Here is a 24,043-nt window from a genome sequence, read left to right on the forward strand (position 1 = left end):
TCTCAAACACACAAAAAAATAAAAATAAAAAGATAGCAAACAATCTGTCCTCTTGGGTGATACTATCCAAGATAAGTCAGCCTGTTATCATCATCACTTTCTTGATTTCACCTTCTAATCTCATTGTCTACTGCCAGATCCTATTTCTCAAGGTTTCTGTGCCTACCAAACACCGACATTGCCCTCCAAACATCCTTAAATCAAGCATAAAATAATAATAGCACAAAACACACTATTTGCTCATTAAATACCTACCATGTGCCAGGTACTGTGTTAGGAACAGGGAAAATAATAGGACATGGCCTCTGCCTTGGAGAACTTCATGGGATACGAGGGAGACAGATGGAGTTTACAAAAATGATTATCCTAATGCAATAAAGATTGCAATTGAGGTATGTACAGGATACTATGAAAGTACAGGGGATGGAGTATCTATGTTGATGGAAAGGTTGGGAAAATAGCAAAAGATAATTAATTTTCAGGGGCACCTGTGTGGCTCAGTCAGTTAAGCATCAGGTCATGATCTCAGGGTCCTGGTATCAAGCCCTGCATCAGCTTTCACTGAGTAAGGGATCTGCTTGTCCTTCCTCTCTGCCCCTACGTGCTCTCATTCTCTCTCTCTCAAATAAATATTTTTTTTAAAAAAATTAATATTCAGGGGAAGTAAAAGAATTTTCCAGATAAAAGGAATTGCAGATCAATCACAGTCTGAGAAAACATATTTTTTGGAAATCACAATTGGTTTCAAAGGCTAGAAGAGTAACAGTGAAGCAGAAGGTAAGGCTGGTAAGGCAAAGGCATGATTTGGAGTGTCTTAAATATCTTGTTAAAATTTTTAGATTTTATCCAAAACTTAATGGAGGGTCATTGGAGGATTTTAAGTAGGAGAATGACAAAAATACAGGATGGATTATGTGAAGACAAGACTAGAAGTTATTCAATCAAGCTATTTCAATACAACTCAGTAAATATTGTTAAAGGAATTAAGGGAGGTAGTGAGGGAGGGTAAAGGAGAGAAGGAAAGAAGAAAGGAGGAAAAGAAGGAAACTGAGGGTAGAAAATGGAAGGAGGGGGACAATTTCCAAGATATTTAGTAGATAAACTCAATAGAAATTGATAGCCAATGAGACAGAAAGGAGGAAAAGGGAGGAGTCTAGTATGACTGCTGGGTTTCTGGCTTGGGACCCTGAGGGGCAGAGATGCAATTTACTGGTATCAAAACAAAGTAAGATGAACAATTTCAAGGGAAGGAAAGAGATTATTGACTCAGCTTTGACCATGCTGAGTATGAAGTACTTGGGAGTTTATCTCATGGAAATACAGATCTGAAACTCAAGAGAGAAGTCTTTACTAGAAGCACATTTTAGTTATCATTGGATGTTTGGAAGGTGAGACCAAAGAAGTTCTCTCTAAATGGCTCTGAGACTCTAAAGTGTAAGGGAATGCCACAGAAGAAATAAATAAATATTCTTACAATACCAACACCTGGAAGGCAGGAAAGTAGAGGGAGACAAGCCATCTCTGGAGCCCCCAGAGACATGGAAACAAGAGTTTCAGGAAGTAAATAAAGATAAAAATGAGTTTCCTCATCTGGAAAGTGGGTTCTCAGATAATGCTTGGAAAGTGTTCATCACCAAGTCAGCATGTAGTGAGTACTGAATAAATATTGCAGGATGATTAGGTTTGGGCAGGACATATTCAAGGCAGTAAGACTGAGGCAGGGTGGAGGATAATTTTGCTCCCTTTTCCCCCTCTTAGTCGAAAGAACACAGGAGGCGGGCACCTACGTGGCTCAGTCAGTGAAGCCTCTGCCTTCAACTCAGGTCATGACCCCAATGTCCTAGGATCAAGTCCCACATCGGGCTCCCTACTCATTAGGGAGTCTGCTTCTCCCTCTTCACTTCCACTCTCCTCTCTCTGTCTCTCTCAAATGAATAGATAAAATTGAAGGAAGGAAAGGAAGGAAGGAAGGAAGGAAGGAAGGAAGGAAGGAAGGAAGGAAGGAAGGAAGGGAAAAAGGAAGGAAGAAACAGAAGTGTAAGTGATTGGCTCAGTGGGTTAAGTGGCCAACTCTTGATTTTGGCTCAGGTCAGGATCTCAGGATTGTCAGATGGAGGTCTGTCTTGGGCTCTGTGATTGAGATTCTCTCCTGCTCCCTCTCTCTGCCCCTCCCTCCCCTTTCTCTCCATCTTTCTCAAATAAATAAATAAAATTTAAAAAAAAAAAAAAGAACACAGGACAGATGAGTCATTGCTATTCACAGAAATAAACTCATATTTACAAATAACACACTAATTAAGAAAAATAATCTTGTAACTATAAGTATTCCTTTGTAACAAATTTTTAAAGCCATTCCAAAGTAATTAAAAGGATCATGATGACACTTGTAAACAGCAGGGACTTAAATGGAGTTAGTAGGGGAAGTAATAATGTATAAAGCTATTCCACAGAGTTCCATTTCCATCATTACTTTTAAAACAGTGAATTTATTTTACACAATGAATATTACATAAAAGGAAAAAGCTTAAATAGCAGTAAAAAGCAATGTAATCATTGGTCTGTAATTTGCAGACATAGTTTTCCTGTCACCATTGTAAATATTTTCAGTCTCCTTTTGAACTCTGTGGAAGTGTGCTATAGTAACTCCAAATTGTTCTGACAGGTGCACACCAATGTAGTAACAAAAATATGTTCATATATTAGTAAAACCACAACCATAGTTCTTATTTAAAGCTTACTGAAGGGAGCTGAGAAATGGTATTAATGGTTTCTTTCTTCCCCATGACAGAAACCCAGGATGGACAGGCTAAGAATAAAAATATTGTAAAAGACGATGGAGTGGCCTCATTCATGAAAAACTAAAGAAAGTACTCACAGTAATGCTTTATATAAATAATTTCCATAGTTTTCATGTGTTAGAAAATTTTTAAATGCTTAAATATAGGGACGCCTGGCTGGCTCAGTTGGTTAAGCAGCTGCCTTCGGCTCAGGTCATGATCCCAGCGTCCTGGGATCAAGTCCCACATCGGGCTCCTTGCTCGGCGGGGAGCCTGCTTCTCCCTCTGCCTCTGCCTGCCATTCTGTCTGCCTGTGCTCGCTCTCTCCCCTCTCTCTCTCTGATAAATAAATAAAATCTTTAAAAAATAAATAAATAAATAAATAATAAAAATTTAAAAATGCTTAAAAATACAAATCTAATTTTTAAGCTTTTTTTTTTTTTATTAATTTGACAGAGAGAAATCACAAGTAGACAGAGAGGCAGCCAGAGAGAGAGAGAGAGAGAGATAGGGAAGCAGGCTCCCTGCTGAGCAGAGAGCCCGATGCGGGACTCGATCCCAGGACCCTGAGATCATGACCTGAGCCGAAGGCAGCGGCTTAACCCACTGAGCCACTCAGGCGCCCCAAATCTAATTTTTAAAATTGAATTTAATGGAAATACACTAACCTTACCAAATTGCTGTAAAGTTTTTAAATGCTTCCTCTCAATTTCTGTACTTATCTCCCTCACACTTGGCCCAAGTTCACAAACTACACTTTGAGTAACATTGCTCTAGAGGACTATTTCTCTTGAAATATTCATGAGAATGAGAGGCGGAGTTTTTAGTAATTTACTACATAATCATATGTTATGATTTACTCATACCAAACTCTTTAGAAAGATGACGTATAAACCAGAATGCAAGTTCCTTAGCTATGGGATAATCCCTTCTAGGATTAGAATATGTGGGAATCCAAATTAGCAAAAGCTTGTTGAGGGGCACCTGGCTGGCTTGGCTGGAAGAGCACCTGATTCTTGACCTTGAGGTCATGTGTTTGAGCCTGACTTTGGTTGTAAGAGATTACAAAAAATAAATAAATAAATAAAAATAAATAAAAGTTTGTTGACCAAAGAAGCAGGGTATAAGAAATAACCAAAGAAGACAAAGAGAAAAAAAAGAAAGAGAAGAAAGGAAGGAAAGGAGAGTGGGGGGAGGGATGGATGGCAGGAGGGAGGGAGGGAGAAAATAACCTTAAAGGGAGGTTTCAAGGCAAAGAGAGCAGCTTGGCAGAGAGGTGGAGGCAGGGACTCTTGCCTTCAAGCCACTGAGATTTGAATCCCAACTGCATCCTGTAATACTGGTGTGACCTGAAACTCTCTGAAGCTTCATGTCCTAATTTTTATAATGGAGACACTATCAATGTGGAGAGATTTATAAGAGGATTAATATAGTGCTTAATGCAACACTCAGGGCATAGTAAGCATTCAATAAATGTCAGTTGATGTTATTAATGCCATTCTATAATAATATATATCTCTACAACAACCAGCATACTTATGGTGTACAGATTGGGTGCTTCTTCCCGAGACAAAGCTGGATAAACACTGCCTTAAATCCTTAGACTTTATTCTTCTGCGTACCTAGTCATCATCTTCCTTCTGTTCTCACAATCCTCTTCTGGACAGATACAAAAAAAATTGATTCTGTTTCAATTTACACATTCCAGTATGACTTCCCTTAGATCATACTCAAGTCACCTTGACTCAAGTTTTAGATATTTCTGGGATCTGGGATGGAGGGAGCAGAGTCTTGTTCTCCCTCTCCCTCTGCCCCCCTCCCCTCAATCCTCTGCTCGCTCGCTCTCTCTCTCACCTACAAAATAAATAAATAAAAATCTTAAAAAAAAAAAGAAAGAATCTTGGATATGATTAAATTCCTTTAAGCATCCATTTGATCTCTCCCCACATTATAAGAGTGGCATTTTGGGAAAGAAATTAGAAAATAGAGAAAAGAAAAGAAAAAAAAATTGTTCATTCCCATCTCTCAGTGACACCTGCATAGCATTTAAATGTCAGTTACAACATGGTTAACATTTTGGCTTATCTTTTTTCTATTTTTAGCTTGTAGTTTTACATAGCTGTAATTATACAAATTATATAACTTGCATTGTTTCTTTTCACTTAACATCACAAAGTAAGCATTTTCTCCATGTTAAAGTCCTTAATATCTGAAGAATATGCCATTATGTAGCTATCTCAAGTGCTGTTACCTACTATGCGTTGGTTCTTTAAAGAATTTCTCAGAATCTGATTTTTCTAACAAGTTCAAAAAAAATGCAAATGTGTATCTAACACAGCTTGGAAAGCAATAAGGGCACAATAAATTTTAGCTTTTATTTATTTTTGAGAGAGAGAGGGAGAGAGAGAGAGAAGGGGGAGGAACAGAGAGAAAGACTCTTAAGCAGGCCCCATGCTGCAGAGCCATCTCATGACCCGAGATCATGACCTGAGCCAAAATCAAGTCAGACTTAACCAGTTGAGCCACCCAGGAACCCCATGTTTTTCTTCCCATTATAGATATCTATCAGGAGTTTGATTGTTCTCTGAAAAATATACAATTTTTAGGAGTTTCTACTCTACTATGTTCTTTTAAATATTCAGAAATAGTGCCATTCTCCACCCATGCTTTGAGTACCTTTATTTCTTTCAGGCTTCTAGTGTGTTCTTCACATAGTGCTAATGAAAATGTTCATGTGAATTATGGAACTTTATGTCAGTATGCCACCACCATTCAGCATCATACTGTAAAATAGGCTTACAATAATGGCCTTATATCTTTGTTGGACATTAACAAAAATTTCTGGAAGCCATGGGGCATGTTGTGATTCAAGTCTTCTCAATTCTATTTTTGTATCTCTGATATAGCCACATTTGCCCATTTCCACCGCCCTCTGATAGTCAACACCATCATTGTCCCCATTTATCAAGATAGGAAACAAGTCTTTGACCCCATCACACTAATTCCATTCTAGGACTCCCTCCTGTCCATACTTCACAGAATAGCAGAAACTACGTTCTTAAAAACATACATTTCCGGGGCACCTGGGTGGCTCAGTGGGTTAAAGCCTCTGCCTTCGACTCAGGTCATGATCCCGGGATCAAGCCCCTCATCTGGCTCTCTGCTTGGCGGGGAGCCTGCTTCCTCCTCTCTCTCTCTGCCCTCTGCCTACTTGTGATCTCTGTCTGTAAAATAAATAAATAAAATCTTTAAAAAAAAAACATATATTTCCTTTTTTTTAAAAGATTTTATTTATTTATTTATTTGACAGAGAGAGAGAGAGATCACAAGTAGCCAGAGAGGCAGGCAGAGGGGGAGGGGGAAGCTGGCATCCCGCTGACCAGAGAGCCTGATGCAGGGCTCGATCCCAGGACCCTGAGATCATGACCCAAGCCGAAAGCAGAGGCTTAACCCACTGAGCCACTCAGGTGCTCTCATATATTTCCTTTTATACAGCTCTTGCTCATCATTTTTTTTTTTTTAAAGATTTCATCCATTTGTTTGACAGATAGAGATCACAAGTAGGCAGAGAGGCAGGCAGAGAGAGAGAGAGAGAGAGGGAAGCAGGCTTCCTGCGGAACAGGGAGCCCGACCCGGGGCTCGATCCCAGGACCCTGAGATCATGACCCGAGCCGAAGGCAGCAGCCCAAACCACTGAGCCACCCAGGCGCCCCTTGCTCATCATTCTTAAGTTAAAAACAAAATTCTTAATAAGCCCTACAAGGACGTGCATGATCTAGTCCCTGCCAGATCTCCCAGCTTTTTTCTCTTATTTTGCTGCATTTCCTCGGGTCTTTCATCTCTTTGACCATCACCAAACACTTCTTACCTCGGTATTTGTTTTATCATTTCCTCCACCAAAATATCTATCTCCTCTTCTCCCTCTTTCCGTGATTCATTCTCGTCATTTAGTTCTGGGTCTCCTGGGAGATACCACCCCGACTTCCCTGCCTAAAGTCAGTCACCCCACCAGCTCTTCGGATTACCTCCTTCACAGCACATATTACAACTTATAATTATATTCTTTGCTTACTCATTGTTATTTTCTCTTTCCTTGTCTGTGTATCAGTTCTATCGGAGGCAAAAACAATGTTTACGTTGTTCTTCAAAAGACAGCAGAGTGCCTGGTTTAAGCTGGGCATTTAATGAATAAAATAAGTGTTGAGGAGAGAGGGGAAGATCAATAGCCAAAACTGTGGGAGTAGGTGAAAACCCCAGGGAGCGGGCAGAACGGGGCCAACAAGAAGCCCTAGGGCAAAACTCTAGTGAACACCATCGTTAAAGGAGACTGCCAAGAAAATTTAGGAAGACTGGGAATGGGATGCCCCCAAAAGGATTCTAGGTGAGAAACTAACCTATCCAAGCAAATATTTGTTGAGTATCTACTATGCCTATTAATATGTCTGTGAATTCAAGAGCCATATAATGACAACTGCCCTTAACTAGACAAAATCTTGAAATGCTTCTATACTCATTCTCCTCTTTAACTGAAGTGTAGTTGACACACAGTGTTTTATTAGTTTCAGGTGTACAACATAGTGATTCTACAACTCTGTACATTATGCTATACTCACAAGTGTAGCTACCATCTGTCACCAAACAACGCTATTACAATACCACTGACTATACTATTCATGCTTTACCATCTGTCCCTGTGACTTATTCATTTAGTAACTGGAAGTCTGTACCTCCCAATCCCCTGTACCCATTACATTGGCCCACCACCCTCCACCTACTCCCCTCTGGCAACCACTGGTCTATTCTTTGTATTTATGGGTCTGCCTCTGCTTTTGTTTGTTCATTTGTTTTATAGATTCCACATATAAGTGAAATCATATGGTATTCATTTTTCTAGGACTTATTTTACTTTTTTCACTTACTCAGTATCTTCCAATGAAAAATGCACTAAGAGAGCAATGTTTGTCCAACATGCCCAGTTTTTTTAAAAAATTGTGTTAGAGTAGAGGAAAAAAGTATGACTACTTAAGCTTTTAGTTAAATAAATGTTATGTTTGCCGGAAACTGTTCAAGAACATTTCTCCTTATGTAAGACTTACCCCAGTAACGCTGCTTAGGTCACTGTCTGTCTGGATTATCTGCAGCCTAAATGCCAACTCTGTAAATTAAACCTGTCAAGTGACAGCTTTGCCATAGCATGCATAACCAACCTTTAAAATTTATTTATACTCCATTCCCTTTCTCTGGCCAGATTAAATTCTCCTTTCCTAAGCAATTTTTTACTTACTCCAGACTGTGGCATAATTCAATATGTTCTAAACAATTACATGGAAACTGATTTCCAATTCCCAAATCACTTTCATCAGACTTTAGAACAGCAAAAGAAATTTTTCGAAGCTCACTAAAAATAAGAATTTTCTTAAATTCCCCCTGGTAACAGTATGTGAATCAGTCATAATAATGGCATGCTATGATAATGTTATGAAGTATTATAGGTTCATAGTAAGTCCTTTATGCAGTGTCCCAAGGAAAAAGTTCAACATGCAAATGGAAATATTCTTTTGACTAATCTGTCTATCACACTGTAATGTGCAGGCTGAACCACCACAGAAGTAAATACTACATTAAGTGGCAGGATTTCTAAGGTGAAAATACATTTTCCATTTGAAGACTTCCCTAAGCAATTTCCAGGCTTATATTTAAATGGACTAAAATTAGTCATGAAAAGTAAAGAGACAGAAAATGGGCATTCTAGAGATCAACTGGAGAGAATTATCTTTTCTAACAGTAAAGTTGTTTGAAAATTGCCTTAATTTTACTGAGAAAACACTACTTTTAGTGATTGGGTTTGATGACTTAATAAAATTTTGATTTCTGGTCTAGCATGATTCATTTATCTAAAGATATCTACATGCTTAACACCCACTTGGGTCAGTAATTGGCAGTTCCTACGTCAGACATATACAAAACACAACAGCCCGAGTATACCTATTGGTGTATGGACTTTGTCCTTGAAAGCCTGTTGTAACAAGTTTAATTGTTAAAGATCTCTGTGTTTAAAATTCCCACAGAAATGATGATGTAGCACTGACATTTGGCTTCATTATTCATCAAACTTATTACGAAGACTAGATATCTCCATCACAAGAAAAAAAAAATTGTAACTATGTATGGGGGCGGACGTTAGCTAGACTTATTATGCAAATATCTCACAATATATACAAATATTGAATTATTAGCTTGAACACCTGAAATATGATGTATGTCATTTATATCTCAATAAAATAAGTACACAGAAATATATAGATACAAAAAAAGACTTCATAAAACTTTAATGTCTTAAGGGATGAAAACTTTTTAACATACAGCATTAGTTTTAAGCATTTTTGCTGACAGTTGTATGTTCACAGAAATGTGAATGAGCTCTACATTTTTAAACATTTTTTACAACCACACAAAAAGATTAATTTTAGATATAAAATAAAATAGGCTATTCTGTAACAGCAAAAGGAAAATAAACTTTTAAAATATTGATAGGGGCTGTGTTTGTGCCCCTGAATTTTCAGGGAACTCTTAATATTGCACTCTGCACTGGTATTCAGACACCCACTGGGGTATTTGCCTCTACTAAGTATAGCTGGCATATTATTATACCTTGCAGTTTACTGTTTGTTTCTGGGTTAGTATTGTCACATTCAGTCTTTCTATCATTGCAATGGTAATATACATACTATATTGTCTTCTTTTAATCAGATATCCTCATAGCCCCAAATCATCATTCTGTAGTCTCAGTCAATGTGAGGAGATTGAAAGGGATAAAATCCTACATTCTTTTCATATGACTGCTATAACTGGAATCATTCCATGTTTACTCTATCGTCCACCATTGTAAGGATTTCTCTGTTCATGCTTATCAGAATTTACGATTTGTTGTCTTCTGCAGTGTTTCATCTTCCATAAGGATCTTCCTCATAATTGTCTTAATAGTCATATTACCCAACTTTTAGATTTTGCATTTTGAATATGCTGATAAAAGGTTTTGTTCACCATGATGAGCTCAAGGACATGTTTTGCTGAGAAAAGTAACTTATAGCTGGGCATCTTATTCAGTAGGAGAAGAAGTCTTCCATGTCAGAGCTTTTTCTGGAGCTTAGAGTAAGCATTGGCTTTTGGGACTGGGTTTTCTTACCTCTGGATGTCTGGACCACTATTTGCAAGCATGTTGGCTCAGACTGGAGACCTTCTGCAAATAAGTGTGCTGATGTTCCAAATGCAGATCTGTGGAGGTTAGGTCTTCAGACCACAGGAGTCTTCTGACCCACATTGGGATTGACTACTGTTCTCTAAGAATCAATACCTTTAAACTACTGGGCTCAGTAGACCAGACACCCTCAGTACTGCAGTGAACCACCATGGCACAGGTTACATACAAACATGGCAGCTGCCAGAGTGACAAGCCAAGGGCTACTCTGAGAGAATTGTCCAGCTGGTCAGCAAGACCATATTTATATCTTGTTTAAAGTGCATCCTTCCTCAAAACCTTTCTCTGGTTTTCCATCCTTGAACTATGTCCTTTTCAAAGTATAAGAAAGTGGTACCTCATCTGAGAGGCTAAGACCTCTGGAAGCTGATTAATGCACTTGCAAGATTGAGCCCAGCTTTTAGAGCTTGATGAGCATAGCTGACTGGATATTTCATGTCAGCACTACTTGTGGTAATTACAAGATGTGTGCATCACAAGTCTCACAACTTGTATCACAAGTTCTACAAGAAAACTGGCTCATACTGATTTGGCTCTGCTTACCATTTGTTGAATTTATATCTCATCCCAGCAAATTCATTTTTTGAAAAGTCATTACATGAAAAACTTCACCACTCCAAGTACCATCACTGTTTGCTGACCAACTTTGGAGTGAGAGTAGCTGATTGAATGTTTTTCAGCTATTGTATATGTTGGTCAAGCTTTTTGTTTATTGTGAAGTTAATTCTGCCCATTACACAGTTAATATTTTCTCCTGGCGTGCCATCGATATTTTAACTTTATCAAAAGTTTTCATCATATAGAAGTTTTTTATATAATGAAATCTATCTTTTTCTTTGTGATGAGTTCCTGACCTACTTAGGAAGGTCCCTCCCACCACAAGATTTTTTTGAAAATATTTTTTGAGGGCGCCTGGGTGGCTCAGTGGGTTAAGCCGCTGCCTTCGGCTCAGGTCATGATCTCGGAGTCCTGGGATCGAGTCCCGCATCGGGCTCTCTGCTCAGTGGAGAGCCTGCTTCCCCCTCTCTCTCTCTCTGCCTGCCTCTCCATCTACTTGTGATTTCTCTCTGTCAAATAAATAAATAAAAATCTTAAAAAAAAAAAAAAAAAGAAAGCAAGGCTTTAAAAAAAAAAAAAAGAAAAGAAAATATTTTTTGACATAACACTTTAAAATATTTGTACCTTTCAAAGTTTATTTGTAAAAGGACATTATGTTTCTCAAGGTCTTTAGTTTTCCTTCATTTAGTTAGATTCAAAAGTTTCTTAAATGAGTAATTTCTTTAAAATGAAGATTTTACTTTTACTTCTGTAAAAGCCAGACCCAATTCCTTTTTTCAAAAGTGCTATTTTGTTTACAGAGCATATAAAAATGTTGAATAACTACCCAAGCCCTCTAAATAGAAGTACTAATAAATCCTGAAATGCTGCAGTACTCTGACTGAGAACACAATTTGATCCCTAAAGCCGTCTCCAATCTACTGATCAGTGAAAACAGCAAACAAAAGGCCTCAGTGTTAGTAGAAAACCCAGTTCTTCAACGCAGGTAAAAGTCCTGTTGAGTCCTTCCATACAGCAGAGGAGAAAGGGTTTCCAGATTACAAGTGACAAAGTTACCTTTGTGTAGCACGAAACTATTATGACAAGGCTTTACTTCTTAAGGGCCTAAATTATGAAAACAGTGGAGCAACAGAACTGAAAATTTAAAAAAAAAAAAAAAAAAGCTTTAGCTTTGACGCAAAGAATTACAGCAGTCCTTGACATAACCGAAGATTCTTAATTTTTAAAACGCTTCCTTTAGCAGTGACTAACCTTTCATTATCTGTGACAACACATTAAGTGAACAGCAGTACAAAGGATGCATGTGATTTCCAAATGCCACAACTGAGCCAACTGCAGTTGCACGCGTACATAGTATGGAGGCGTGACCAAAAAAAGACTGGAGGGAGCATGGGGCTTTATCTGCCTCCCGGGGTACTCTCCCAATCTCCCATAGCAGAAGTTTGCAAAGTTTCTCCCCGCCTGGAAGGGCCCCCGGCGACAAGTATTCACCTCGTCCGAGCCTAGGGCCGTGGCATTCAAGGTGTTGAGTCACCGGGTACAGCGGTCGTGCGACGTAAATATTATTTGATGACGGAGATCGTAGTGGCGCAGGGGCCAAGGTAAACCGCCGGCAAACAGGACTGTGGTTTAACTTAGGGCAGAATAAAGCAGGGTCGGGGCTGAGACACGGTTCTGGCCCTAAAGGGATTGCATTTTAAGTTGAGGCAACTTCAAAGCTCCCCATGTGACATCTGGGCACTCCTCGCCGGCTTGAACTATGAGAGCCAGGGTTTCCGGTGTGATTCCTTCCAGTCGACGGATTGCAATCTTCTCCCGCTCCCACCCCTTCCCTTCCCCAGGCTCGGTCGGCCCCCGAGTCCCTCCACCGCCCCTTCTCTCCCCCGCCCGGGAGATGCTACGACTCCAGCGCTTCGCCATTCATCAACCGGTTCACACCGGCAGCGGCCGCCGCGCGGTGACGTCCGCGGGAGGGGGGGTGGGCCTCCGCCCCCGCTCGTCGGCGAGCTGCCAGGGGCCCCCGGCCGCGATTGGTGGCCGGGAGTGCGCACGTCGCACCGGCTATAAAAGGGAGGGCTTGTGACGCAAGGGCGCCTCGCCGCGCGTATTGGCTCCCTCTACTGCGGGCCGGCTGGGCTACGCGCTCTTCTCGGAGCCGCTCACTGCATGGTAGAGTCTGGTGCCCCCGCCGCCGCCTGCAAAGCCGCCGCCGCCCCGCGACGACCACCGGTACCCCCTGCCCTGCAGCCGCCGCCACCGCCGCCCCCTGTGTCGCCGCCGCCTCGGGACCGGCTGTATGATTAGGCCACAATCTTCAATGAGTAAACATATTCCTGTGAGTATCCGTCGCTCCGCCGCCTCTGGGGCCGGGGCTCCACGACCGGCCCCCCCATCCCCACCGTCGCCTTTGTTCCGAGCCCGGCGTCCGCTCCCCACCGCCCCGGCACGCAGTTCCGGTGGGTCCCTGGCTGGAGCCGGCCGGACTACGACCCCGTGGCCGGTCGGTGGGGCTGGCTGCGGGGACGCGGACGCTGGGGTCCACCGCGTTGCGGGTTGGCGGTTGGATGCCGGAGGCACCGGCTTCCTCATCCCTGCCGAGCCGGGGGCGACGGGGGCACTGCGGCCGGGCCTGAGCGGCGGGTGGGGACGGTTTCGGCCACCGCAGCAGGCCGGGCGGGGCGGCACAAAAGCCGCTTTGTGACCGCCGCCTCCGCCCTTGGCCCTCCGGTCTGGCGCACTTGTCCGGGGCCCGGCGGGCTCCGCGGCGTCCCGAGGCCCCTTTGTTTGGCCGAAAGAGAGCGGCCCGCCTGGGAAGCGGGAGACGTGGCCCGGGGTGGGGCAAGGGCTGCGCGTGTCACTGCGGAGCCGGATACGGGGAGGGCGCGGCGGCGGGGTCGTCACCGAACCCGGGCCGGCGTGGGGTAGGCGGGGCGGCCGGCGAGGCTGGTAACGGTCTCCGCAGGGAGGTCTCCGGGCTCGGGGGCCGGCGCGGGACAGGAGCCCGGTGCAGCCACCCCTGTGCTCCGCGGCCCGGCCCGGCGCCTCAGACAAAATGGCCTCGGCGTCCGCGCCTGACTGAAGGCGCGGCGCGAACCCGTGATTGCGGCGCGGAGAGGGGGCGCCGCGGGCGGGCCCCGGCGCGCACCGCCGCGTGCGCGGAACTGCGGCCCTCGGGGGCTTTCCGCGAGCTACAGCCTTGGCGGGGGCTAGAGCGAGGCTCTGCTAGGTGAGGAGATCGACTCCCTGCCCCGCCCTGCGCCCTCAGTCTCCACCTGGTAATTCGAGCTGTTCCGGATTTAACGCCCCACTTCGGGCTCTGGATAATGGGAACAAGTCGAGTCTTGTCCTTTCTCAGGGGCAAGTCGGTGGAGAAATGGTCTGGGTCTGAGCACCTTGGAAACTGCCAGGACTACTGTTGCACTGAAGCGAAGGAGTCCACGACCGGGCACCAGTATGCACTTTCCCTGCCAATCTCTGGGGCCCTGGATGGCGCCTTTTAATCGGGGACTATTTAGAACTGTTCCTGAAATCCTTGGTGTAATGTGTTGTTGCCTGCTTTTGGCTTGTGGCAACAGTAGCCAGCCAGAGCCAGCATTCTGAGGTTTATCTTCTGTCCGTGGAAGCCTTCTACGATTCCAAGAGTATTAAGTTGTTATTTGCACTGTAGTTGGAACCGTCTACCTGCTTGGGATCCAGATTCTGAGGCAATTCTTCCTGTTTCTCTTTTTATATGAATTTCGTTGGATGGCAGTAAATCAGTTGAAGACCAAAAAGCTAGGTCATTCCCAAGAGTAAAGCAGCATTTTACGTATGCTGTATACCAAATACATTACTTAAGGTATAGGAGATCTGGAACAAACTTTTCAACGACCTATTGGACAGAGTGTGGTTAAACGGATTAATTGCTCTGACTCTGCAGTCTGACGAATTTAAGCTTCTGCGCAGAGATTGCTTTGCCCAGACCTCCCTCCCACCCCCGCCCGATGTATATTACGGTGATTATATAGAATGATAGGTGGGAAAGGGAAGAAATGCCTTGGTATATCCGAGCTGCCTATTGTGGATAGTTTTTCCTGTGGCAAGGAAATTAATAGGGAATGTATTGGGCAGAACAGGTGTTAAGTAGTTGTGGTCACTGCTCTTTTGGTGAAAGTTCCCCCCCAGCCACTGGATGGCTCCACTAAGTGAATTATTTCTGTTGCTTTCTCTGCTTCCTGATGAACTTACTTATATGAAGAGATACGGCCAAACTCAGCTTTAACAGGAATTTTAGCTGTTAAATGTGGAAGTTGTATTGTGAAATACTGTCTTTTTCATACATGTGCTTTCAATTGAAAAAAAGATGGTATCTGCATATCAGAATGCTAAGCCACGAGTCATTGCACTTAACAGCTTTACAAATGACTTCTTTAATTCATTGTATATCGTGGAAAAGCTGCCAGAATTCACTTTTTTTTATTCTAAGGAAGTAATATTTAGTATCTGAGGCAAAAGTATAGCTGAAATTATTTTCCAGATTATTGCTGTATTTGTTCACTCTAGTAGAGCCAAGCTTACTTAATGGTAGTCACTAATGTTTTAACCCAGGTAGCAAATACATGAAGGAATACTCTCTGAGGGTTCCTTTGAACAGATTTGGAATAATGAAAGTCCTCTTTCTTCTGGGACAATCTTGTAAGAAGTGACTCCTGAGGCTAGTTCCTTTGTTTTGGCAGAAAAATGAACTAGGGTTTTGACTTGCTGTTTTTCACTGATCTGCTAGATCTCCATATGAATTCTTCAAAATGTAACAAAATTATTCTAGAAACTATAACTAGTATGGTTCAAAATGCTATTTAAAGGTGCAAAATGGAAATTTAATTTTAAGCTTTTGAAATGCTTAAATATAAACTGGGGGAATCTTTGGTTAAAAGATTTTATTTGGTAATTTTCCCTTGAGAATACATAGAAAGTGTTTGGGGGCAGTGACTGGCACTTGGTACTCTTGTTAACTGATCAGTTTTTTGTATTCCTCTCTTTACTACTTAGCACTCAGAGTCTTTTTTTTTTCTACTTTATGAATGTTCATTCTTGTATTTCATATAACAAGTTGATTAACTTCCAGAGACTCAGATAAGGAAAATCTGTTAAAAGAGAATTGTAAATTGATAGGTTGTTGGATAAAAAGATAGTGCATGTGGAAGCATTTTGAAAACTAGTTACTTTTCTTTCTCTTAAAAACATTGGTTGAAGGGTGCCTGGCTGGCTCAGTTGGTAGAGCCTATGACTCAACCTTGGGGTTAGTTAGATTCCAGCCCCAAGCTGGATGTAAAGATTATTTTAAAAATAATTTTTTTTAAAAGAACATATTAGTTGAGATTTTGGAGGAGTAAGTAAATTATGCAAGGACTAACAGCTTCCAGAGTTTTCCTGAAGTTTACAATATGTAAAAATACTTTATTAGCTGGAAAAAACAATATAAAAAGTTGTAAGTTTTATAACATTGTAAAGCCACTAACTATTTAAAATAAAATGGGAGAGTATGTGCAAGTGATATTGTCAAAATGTAACAGTGGTGTTCTTTGAGGGGTCTCTGTATTAGATCAGTAATTTCAATTTAAAGTAATCTACCTGAGAATGCTTGTTTTATGTTTTTTTATTTAATTTGTAATCATCCCTGTTATTTTTGTGGTTTAAATAAAAGTTTAAAAGGTGGCTTGGGCCCAAATTTGAAAGGATAGTCGTGAACTTAAATACTACAAAACCATAATATGTTCCTTTGAATTGGAAAACAACTTTTTTCTTCTCTCTCTTTTTTTCTTTTAAACAGCAGTTCTGTGGTGTTCTTGGTCACACATTTATGGAGTTTCTGAAGGGCAGTGGAGATTACTGCCAGGCACAGCACGACCTCTATGCAGACAAGTGAACTGTAGAAATTCATTACTACTCCACCAAGAAGCCCCCATAAAGAGTGGTTAACCTGGACACAGAAGTGTTGAATTGAAATCCACAGAGCATTTTACAAGAGTTCTGACCTGGATGGGGTAAACCTCAGTGCACTTCCTTTCTATTGCCTCAGTATTACTGGATTGAAGAATTGCTGCTTCTTATTAGGAGGTTCATTTCATTTCCCATTACTCCCAACTTCATACTCAAAGCACTGAGAATTTCAAGTGGAGTATATTGAAGTAGACTCAGTTTCTTTGCGTCATTTCTGTATTCAATTTTTTAAATTCTTTCATAACCCGATTGAGTGTTTTTTAACTAAATTAACATGGCTCGAATGAACCGCCCAGCTCCTGTGGAAGTCACATACAAGAACATGAGATTTCTTATTACACACAATCCAACCAATGCGACCTTAAACAAATTTATAGAGGTAAGGTTTGATACTTTCTAATGTCTTAAACTGATTGCAGTTTAATGGTGGGGCTTTTTAATCAATCAAAATAAATAGGTGGTTTAGAGAAATTTTGGTTGGTATGTCTGCCGTTCAATTTCCAGAAATGAAATACCAGTTTCCTCTTCTTTAGGTTACAGGAAAATTATTTTGTACATTTCAGAAAGAGCATGTACTTGAATTAGTTTGCATTTATAAGATCATCTAGTTGTTCATGCCTCACAGTTTGCTTATTTAAATCTATATGAGGGCGGATTCTCACAAGAAATTTATAGAAGGGAGGCTGCCACTTAAAGATAGTTCATATATCTGCTTAGTCTAATGACTAATACTGTAACCAAAGTTAGTTAATGTCTTGGACCCTATTTAATGCTTAGAAGCCAATTTTTGGCTACTAATTATAATTAGTAATAATGGACTATGAGTCTTAAAGCTTGTAGTTTTAAATAGTGTGAGGTTTTTTACACTGTACTTATAGGATTTTAGAGTCTTTGGATATACTTTTAAGGTTTTAAATTACAGTGTGTACTGCCAGTGAGCAAAAGTTTAAGGAGTTAATGTAATCAAGTCAGATTACTTGTAGTCATGAGTGATTCCTTTGGGTTCTATTTACCTTTGTCTCTGAATTGCTTCTCTCCTCTTGTTCTTCATCTCCATCCAGCTGGTGTTGCCATGACTATAAACACCTTCCATGTATGAAGGGCCACATGATTTTTTTTTTTAACTAAATTTATTAAAAATATGTGATGTTTAATATTCTCCCTTTGTGCTATGCTAGTGTTGTCATTTAAAACAGGATTTCACTTCCCAGAGTTGAGGTGTAAATGTGGGTGGTGTGGAATGAATGAATGAAAGCAAGATTTACTTTCCTGTTAAGCATACATAGGTTATACCGTTTGTTCCGTGATTTTCTGTTAACTAGCAATACCTTTGCAACAATTGGTGAGCAATAGTATCATGGTCACAAAGACTTCATTAAGTATTTTTTATGTATGTGTTATCCAGGAACTTAAGAAGTATGGCGTTACAACTATAGTAAGAGTATGTGAAGCAACTTACGACACTACTCTTGTGGAGAAAGAAGGCATCCATGTTCTTGTAAGTGTTTAATAGTTCCTGTGTGTTTGATACTGTGCTACAAAAAGACCAACTTCAAAAAGCTTGATTTTTTTTAAGTTATTACGGAAGTATACAGCATCTTAATTTCTAAATAAAGATGAAAGCTAAGCAACGCTTTGAAGTAATGGGATCTTTATAAAGATTCAGCATTTATTTGCATTTCATTGACAGTGGGGTTTCATAAAAGACATGTTTAAGCATATTAAAATGCTTGAGTGTTAGAAACTTAGAATTATTAGTTGGCATTTATATTAAAAAATCTAAAACATTTATTCTTTTGACTTAGGATTGGCCTTTTGATGATGGTGCACCACCATCTAACCAGATTGTTGATGACTGGTTAAGTCTTGTAAAAATTAAGTTTCGTGAAGAACCTGGTTGTTGTATTGCTGTTCATTGTGTTGCAGGCCTTGGGAGGTAAGAGAATTTTTTAAGTCCATTTAATGGTATTGGTCTTAATTCTAGTAAAAACTTGATTTTGAGTCCAAGAAAGATTCAGTTACCACCTTGTGAGTCAATTTGCTTTGTTAGGTTACATATTAAATTAAGTTTAAAAGTAGGTAAATGTAGGGGCACCTCAGTGACTCAGTGGGTTGAGGCCTCTGCCTTCAGCTCGGGTCATGATCTCAGGGTTCTGGGATCAAATCCCGCTTCGGGCTCTCTGCTCAGCAGGGAGCCTGTTTCCCCCTCTCTCTCTGCCTGCTTCTCTGCCTACTTGTGATCTCTGTCAGTCAAATAAATAAATAAAATCTTCAAAAAAAGGGGGGGGGAGAAAAAAAGTAGGTGAATGTAATAGAATAATATCTTCCAGTATAGCTGGAGCTAACAAATGCTGTAGTTGTAAATTATACTTGTCTCTGTGGGCACAATTACATACAGAATTAATTGTGCGAGCTTATATCAGTGATATCGGTGATACTGGAATCATTGTCCAGGCTCATTAGGAAAAAGAATTATGAATCATTTCTAAGGTGCTTTGAGTTGCATATGGTGTACTTTTGATAGCATTCCTAATCCTGGAGATCCCAGTTCACTGGGAACTCATTACCCAGTAATGCCCAAATATTCATATCCAGATTTGTAACTCACTGTTACTGCCCTCCATCCCACCACCAGGAAAAAAAAAGTTCTTTTCTAGAGGGTAAAAATAAAATGAGCGTTGGCCCTGGGGGTTTGGTGTCACAATCTCATTGATAATAAACAAAAAAAGGAAGCAAATATTTCCAGAAGATCTTTAGGAAAAGGAGTTCATAATCTTTAAAAAAACATTTTTTTTTAAATACTGTTTCTTGCTTGGATTCAGAAAAAATTATCTGCATTTATCAAGATTTACCCCCTTAAGGTTTTTTAAGATTGCCCTCAAATAATACAAGTCTTAGTTTTCAGACTTACTTGTAACAATGAAGGACATAGTTTATTTTTGGTTCTAGGTAAAGTCTGGGTTTGGTAGGAAAATGCTGATGCTTTATTAATTTTTTAAAAAGAAGTCAACATTTACTCTAAGGTATTAATTACATAGGGAAGGTGGTGAATAATAGTACTTTTGGGTTAAGGGATGAATGTTTGAGTGATTGAATTTTCCAGGATTGATTTATCAAAATTCTTACCCTAATAGAGCTCCAGTGCTTGTTGCCCTAGCATTAATTGAAGGTGGAATGAAATATGAAGATGCAGTACAGTTCATAAGACAGTAAGTATATAATGAATTTTCTTTTCACTTCTTCATTATCAGTGGGTTTTATTACTACAAAAACAGTTTTTCCCCACAGCCCATCTAACCATTATATTCAAGATAGTATTAAAACCAGGAAATAGGATCTTATTTACACTCCTTGTAAATGCTCATATTACAGAGATTCTAATTATTTTAGAATCTTGTCATGTAAGTGGATCTCATATAAGTGGATATATAAATTTCACTATTATAACCAGAACACTTAAGATTTAGGACTTTGTAGTACCCTTTTTCCATTTACACATGTATGCCTATCTATAAATTAGGCATTAAGTCGCAGCATAAAAATCAAAAAGATAAATTGCCATAAAGAGGTAGTTGTCTATAGCATAGTAAACAGTAATATGGAGGGAGTTTGCTTTAGTAAAATTCACCTTTTGTTTTTCTTCATGTAGAAAGCGGCGTGGAGCTTTTAACAGCAAGCAACTTTTGTATTTGGAGAAGTATCGTCCTAAAATGCGGCTGCGCTTCAAAGACTCCAATGGTCATAGAAACAACTGTTGCATTCAATAAAAGATCAGGGGTGCCTGATGTCATTGGCCTTCGAAGTGGAATTTGAAACAGGACCTAATTTGTCATACATATTTGCCAATATGTTGGCTTGGTGATTAAGTCTAAAGAAGCTTCCATAGGAGTATTGGAAAGCAGTTTTATCAGGCCACAAGTTTGACGGAATTGCAGCCTCTGTGTTTGGGTTACAATCAACCTATTTGGACAGTTTGCAAAAGATTCTTGCTTTACAGCATTTAAAATGTGCTTACCACTTGTACCAATTGACCTTTCCTGAAATCATGCAGTATTGAGTTATGTCTTTAAATTTATTCCCATGCCAGAATCTTATCAATATATAAGAAATTTAGAAAGATTAGGTGCCAAAATATCCAGCACAATACTTGTTGTATATTTTTAGTATCGTACAGAACTAAAATCCCAGGAACTATGAACACTCTGGACCTTATGTGGTTTATTCCTTCAGTCATTTCAAACATAGAAATTAGGGCCTATATGGTTATTTGCCTGCTCACTTTATGTTTACATCTCCCACATTCATACCAATATACATCAGGTTTGCTCAACTTCTTTTTTCTTTTTTTTTTTTTTAAACCAGTCTTACAAGGATTATTTCATGTCTTTCTACAAATTTCATTTTGCGCTGTTATGGAAAACCTCCATTTTGAAAATCTATGTTGTACAGAAGCACATGTCTTTAATGTCTCCAGACAAAAAAGCCTTACAGTTAATTTTAATGTTTGCACTTTGGGGTGCAACTTACAGGGAGGGCCTGAAAAAAGAACGGGAGGGGGCTATTAAGTATTTTTAGTAAAATGTTGCCTTTGTCTTGTGCAGAACATGTAGAATATGCTCTTTAATTTAGTAAATATTTTTTTAAAAGGTAGAGATGCTTTGTTATTGTAGCTAAAACAATTCTTAATCAAAATTTCTGAAATTCTTGTAATTTTTTTTCTTATCTGAAGTTGTTTATCAACATTTTTGTTTGAAGTGTGATTTTTTTTTCTTTTCCCAACCTCTCTTGCAAAAAAAAAAAAAAAGTGGGTTTCTGCTAATGAATTGAGCAGACATCTAATATTTTATATGCCTTTTGAGCTGTGTAACTTAATATTTGGATACTTGATAATTTGTTTTATTATGTAATTGATAAATGGTGATGTGTATTAATGTTAGTTCAACCATATATTTATACTGTCTGGGAATGTGTGGTTGTAGTTCTGTGGGAGAAATAATTTGTCAGTGTTCACCAGCTTGTAAAAATCTAGTGCGAGAGCTTAAACATCTAAATAAATAATGAAATGCATTTATCATCATTGAAATTGTTTGGCTTAAAGTTAACTGGTTTTGTAAAAAATAATATAAATGAATTAGGCTTTACTTAGTGCCATTTGAAGTATGTCCTCTTTTCTTTTTTTTTTTTAAACAAATGAAGGATTAAATGAAGTTGACATTTAGTAACTTTTTGATCGACACAATTTGTTACAGTCATAAGAACTGCTTAACATTAAAAGTACTTTCCATTATAGATTTTCCTTTTTAAAGGTTTAAATAATTTCAAGCCTGTGTACTATGCTGTAATTGAGAAACTAGAGGAAGGCCTTAATTTGAAGCTCAGTTCCACCAAATAATAACTTGTTTTGAGCAACTTCTGAGCCCGTTTTCTCATCATTTGCAAATAATGGATGCCTTTACAGGTTTTGATATTGGAACATAATATTTGGCACATGAAGGTTTAATAAATTTTAAATTTCTTTCAGTAATCTAAGTGCTTCCTTTGCATAGCTCATGTTAATCTAAAAGGGACAGATGTCCTTGTATGATTTAACAGTTTTAATAGTTAAAACTGAGTAAGATTTTTTTTTTTAAATAGTACTCCACATTGTATTTTTAAAAAGATTCTGCTTCCATTTCTGCCAGTTTAGCACTTAATATACACTATTCTTAAAACTTAGAGCCAAGGCAAAAGCAATAAGGAGGTCCCTGGGGACCCTTAGTTCTTTAAATCTTTCATGTTTTGTAATTGGGAGTAGTTAATTAACCTGAGTTTTTTGGTTTTCTTTTTTTGGTGATTGTTTTGTTCTTTTTTAAATGCAGCCTTCCCCTGAAGATATTTGGTAATTTTGTAAAATTGATAACTAAATGGTTATTGCTATTATCACACAGCCCATAAAACAGCATTTGTTTATTGAGAGGAGGTGCCATCATGATAAATGAAATATCTTGAGTTTGGAAACATTGTTGGTTTGCAGTATTGGATTGTATATATATGGTGCTTAAAATCAATTTATAAACCTCATCTGTACAGTATACAAATGATGAAATTTGCTTTTATCCAAATATTTTGTCTTGTAAATATGACTAATTATAGAAATACACATTATACATTTTGGGAGATTGCTTATATCTAACAAGAAATAAAATAGAAATAATGAGTTGAGATCTTGAATGTAAGAAGTTACCAGATGGTGTTTGAAAATTTGGTTATTACTTGGTTTGGATAACAATTTCCATCAATAGGATAATGTGTTAAGTAGTGACTAGTTGACTAGGCCTGTCTCTAGGAACCATAATGCTGACAATTAAGTAATATGATTACTAAATCATAACAAGAAAATGCAGCCCTTTAGCTGAGAGCAAAACCTAGGTATGTATTGCCAGACTAACAAATTAATATAGCTATTGTGATAGCTACCATTTATTAAGGATCTTATTTTCAGGTAATATTCATAATTTAATTATTTTAAAATCTGATATTTCCCCAATTTTATACATAAGGAATATAAACCTCCAGTTAGATGACTTATAAGTAGAATGCAGGGATTCAGGATACCCAGGTGGCTCAGTTGAGAGTCTGACTTCGATTTCAGCTCAGGTCACGAGTTGTTGAATTGAGCTCCCCTTTTGGCTCCCTGTTCAGCAGGGAGTCTGCTTGAGAGTCCTTCCTTCTGTCCCTCACCCTACTCTCTCAAATAAAATCCTAAAAAATTCAGGGATTCAAACATGTGACTACTACACACAGCTATGACTACATATGCCTGACCTTTTTTAATGTAATAAGTTGTTAAAGGTTTTAGGAGTTCTTAAACTGCCTGTGGAACTCAATCTCTTTTTTAAAAAGTGTGAATGGTACGTGATTGTGTAAATTTCTTCATTTAGATTGGACCTTTTCCTTCTTTCACAAAACCTTTTTTGAAGTAAATCAGGATCGGCTAAGATAATGCTGCAGAAACAAGCAATCCTGAAAATAATACAGATACCCTTACTTAACCTTCATATTCATTCCACCCAAGCTATGGAGCATCTTTTCTCTAGAAAAGTGCTAGTTGGACAGAAGGCCAAAAGGGCTTTGATAATTTAAGTTTTTGACTAAGAGATCATGCATAACACTTTTATCCAACTCATTGGATGGAACCTGTCACATAACCACCAGCACAGAAAATGCAGTCCTATTGTCCAGAAAAGCTAGAAATAATACAGCAGTAATTGCTACCACATCAGAGTTTAGACAGTAAACTTTTTTTTTTTTTTTTTTTTTAAGTAAGCTGTATGCCCATGGGGTTTGAACTCACAGTCCTGCGAGCAAGATTCACAGGTTCTACCCACTGAGTCAGCCGGGTACCCCTAAAGTAAGTTTTTTTTTTAAAGAGTATATCTACAGTAACATACCACATAACTGAATTATCAAGCACAGAGTATAAAGTTCCCAA

At 39.3% G+C, this 24,043-nt stretch overlaps 2 protein-coding genes across 3 annotated transcripts; both read left to right on the forward strand.

Moving 5' to 3' along the window:
* The first annotated feature begins 12,796 nt into the window (after nt 1-12,796).
* On the forward strand, nt 12,797-16,942 carry LOC309864538 (uncharacterized protein). The gene is made up of 2 exons (XM_082730158.1): nt 12,797-12,928; nt 16,403-16,942. Exons 1-2 carry the CDS (start codon nt 12,890-12,892, stop codon nt 16,496-16,498), a joined length of 135 nt encoding a protein of 44 aa, XP_082586284.1. The 5' UTR covers nt 12,797-12,889; the 3' UTR covers nt 16,499-16,942.
* Nucleotides 16,814-21,649, forward strand: PTP4A1 (protein tyrosine phosphatase 4A1). Of its 2 annotated transcripts, none has more exons than XM_082730156.1 (5): nt 16,814-16,951; nt 17,978-18,070; nt 18,378-18,508; nt 19,707-19,781; nt 20,222-21,649. In XM_082730156.1, the coding sequence occupies exons 1-5, from the start codon at nt 16,847-16,849 to the stop codon at nt 20,337-20,339; spliced, it is 522 nt and encodes a 173-aa protein (XP_082586282.1). In that variant the 5' UTR covers nt 16,814-16,846; the 3' UTR covers nt 20,340-21,649. The 2 variants fall into 2 exon arrangements, with proteins under 2 accessions (XP_082586282.1, XP_082586283.1); XM_082730157.1 differs by having other exon boundaries at nt 20,226-21,649.
* Nucleotides 21,650-24,043: the final 2,394 nt, after the last annotated feature.

This window comes from Mustela nivalis, assembly GCF_964662115.1.
Source record: "Mustela nivalis genome assembly, chromosome: 5".
Lineage (NCBI taxonomy): Eukaryota > Metazoa > Chordata > Mammalia > Carnivora > Mustelidae > Mustela > Mustela nivalis.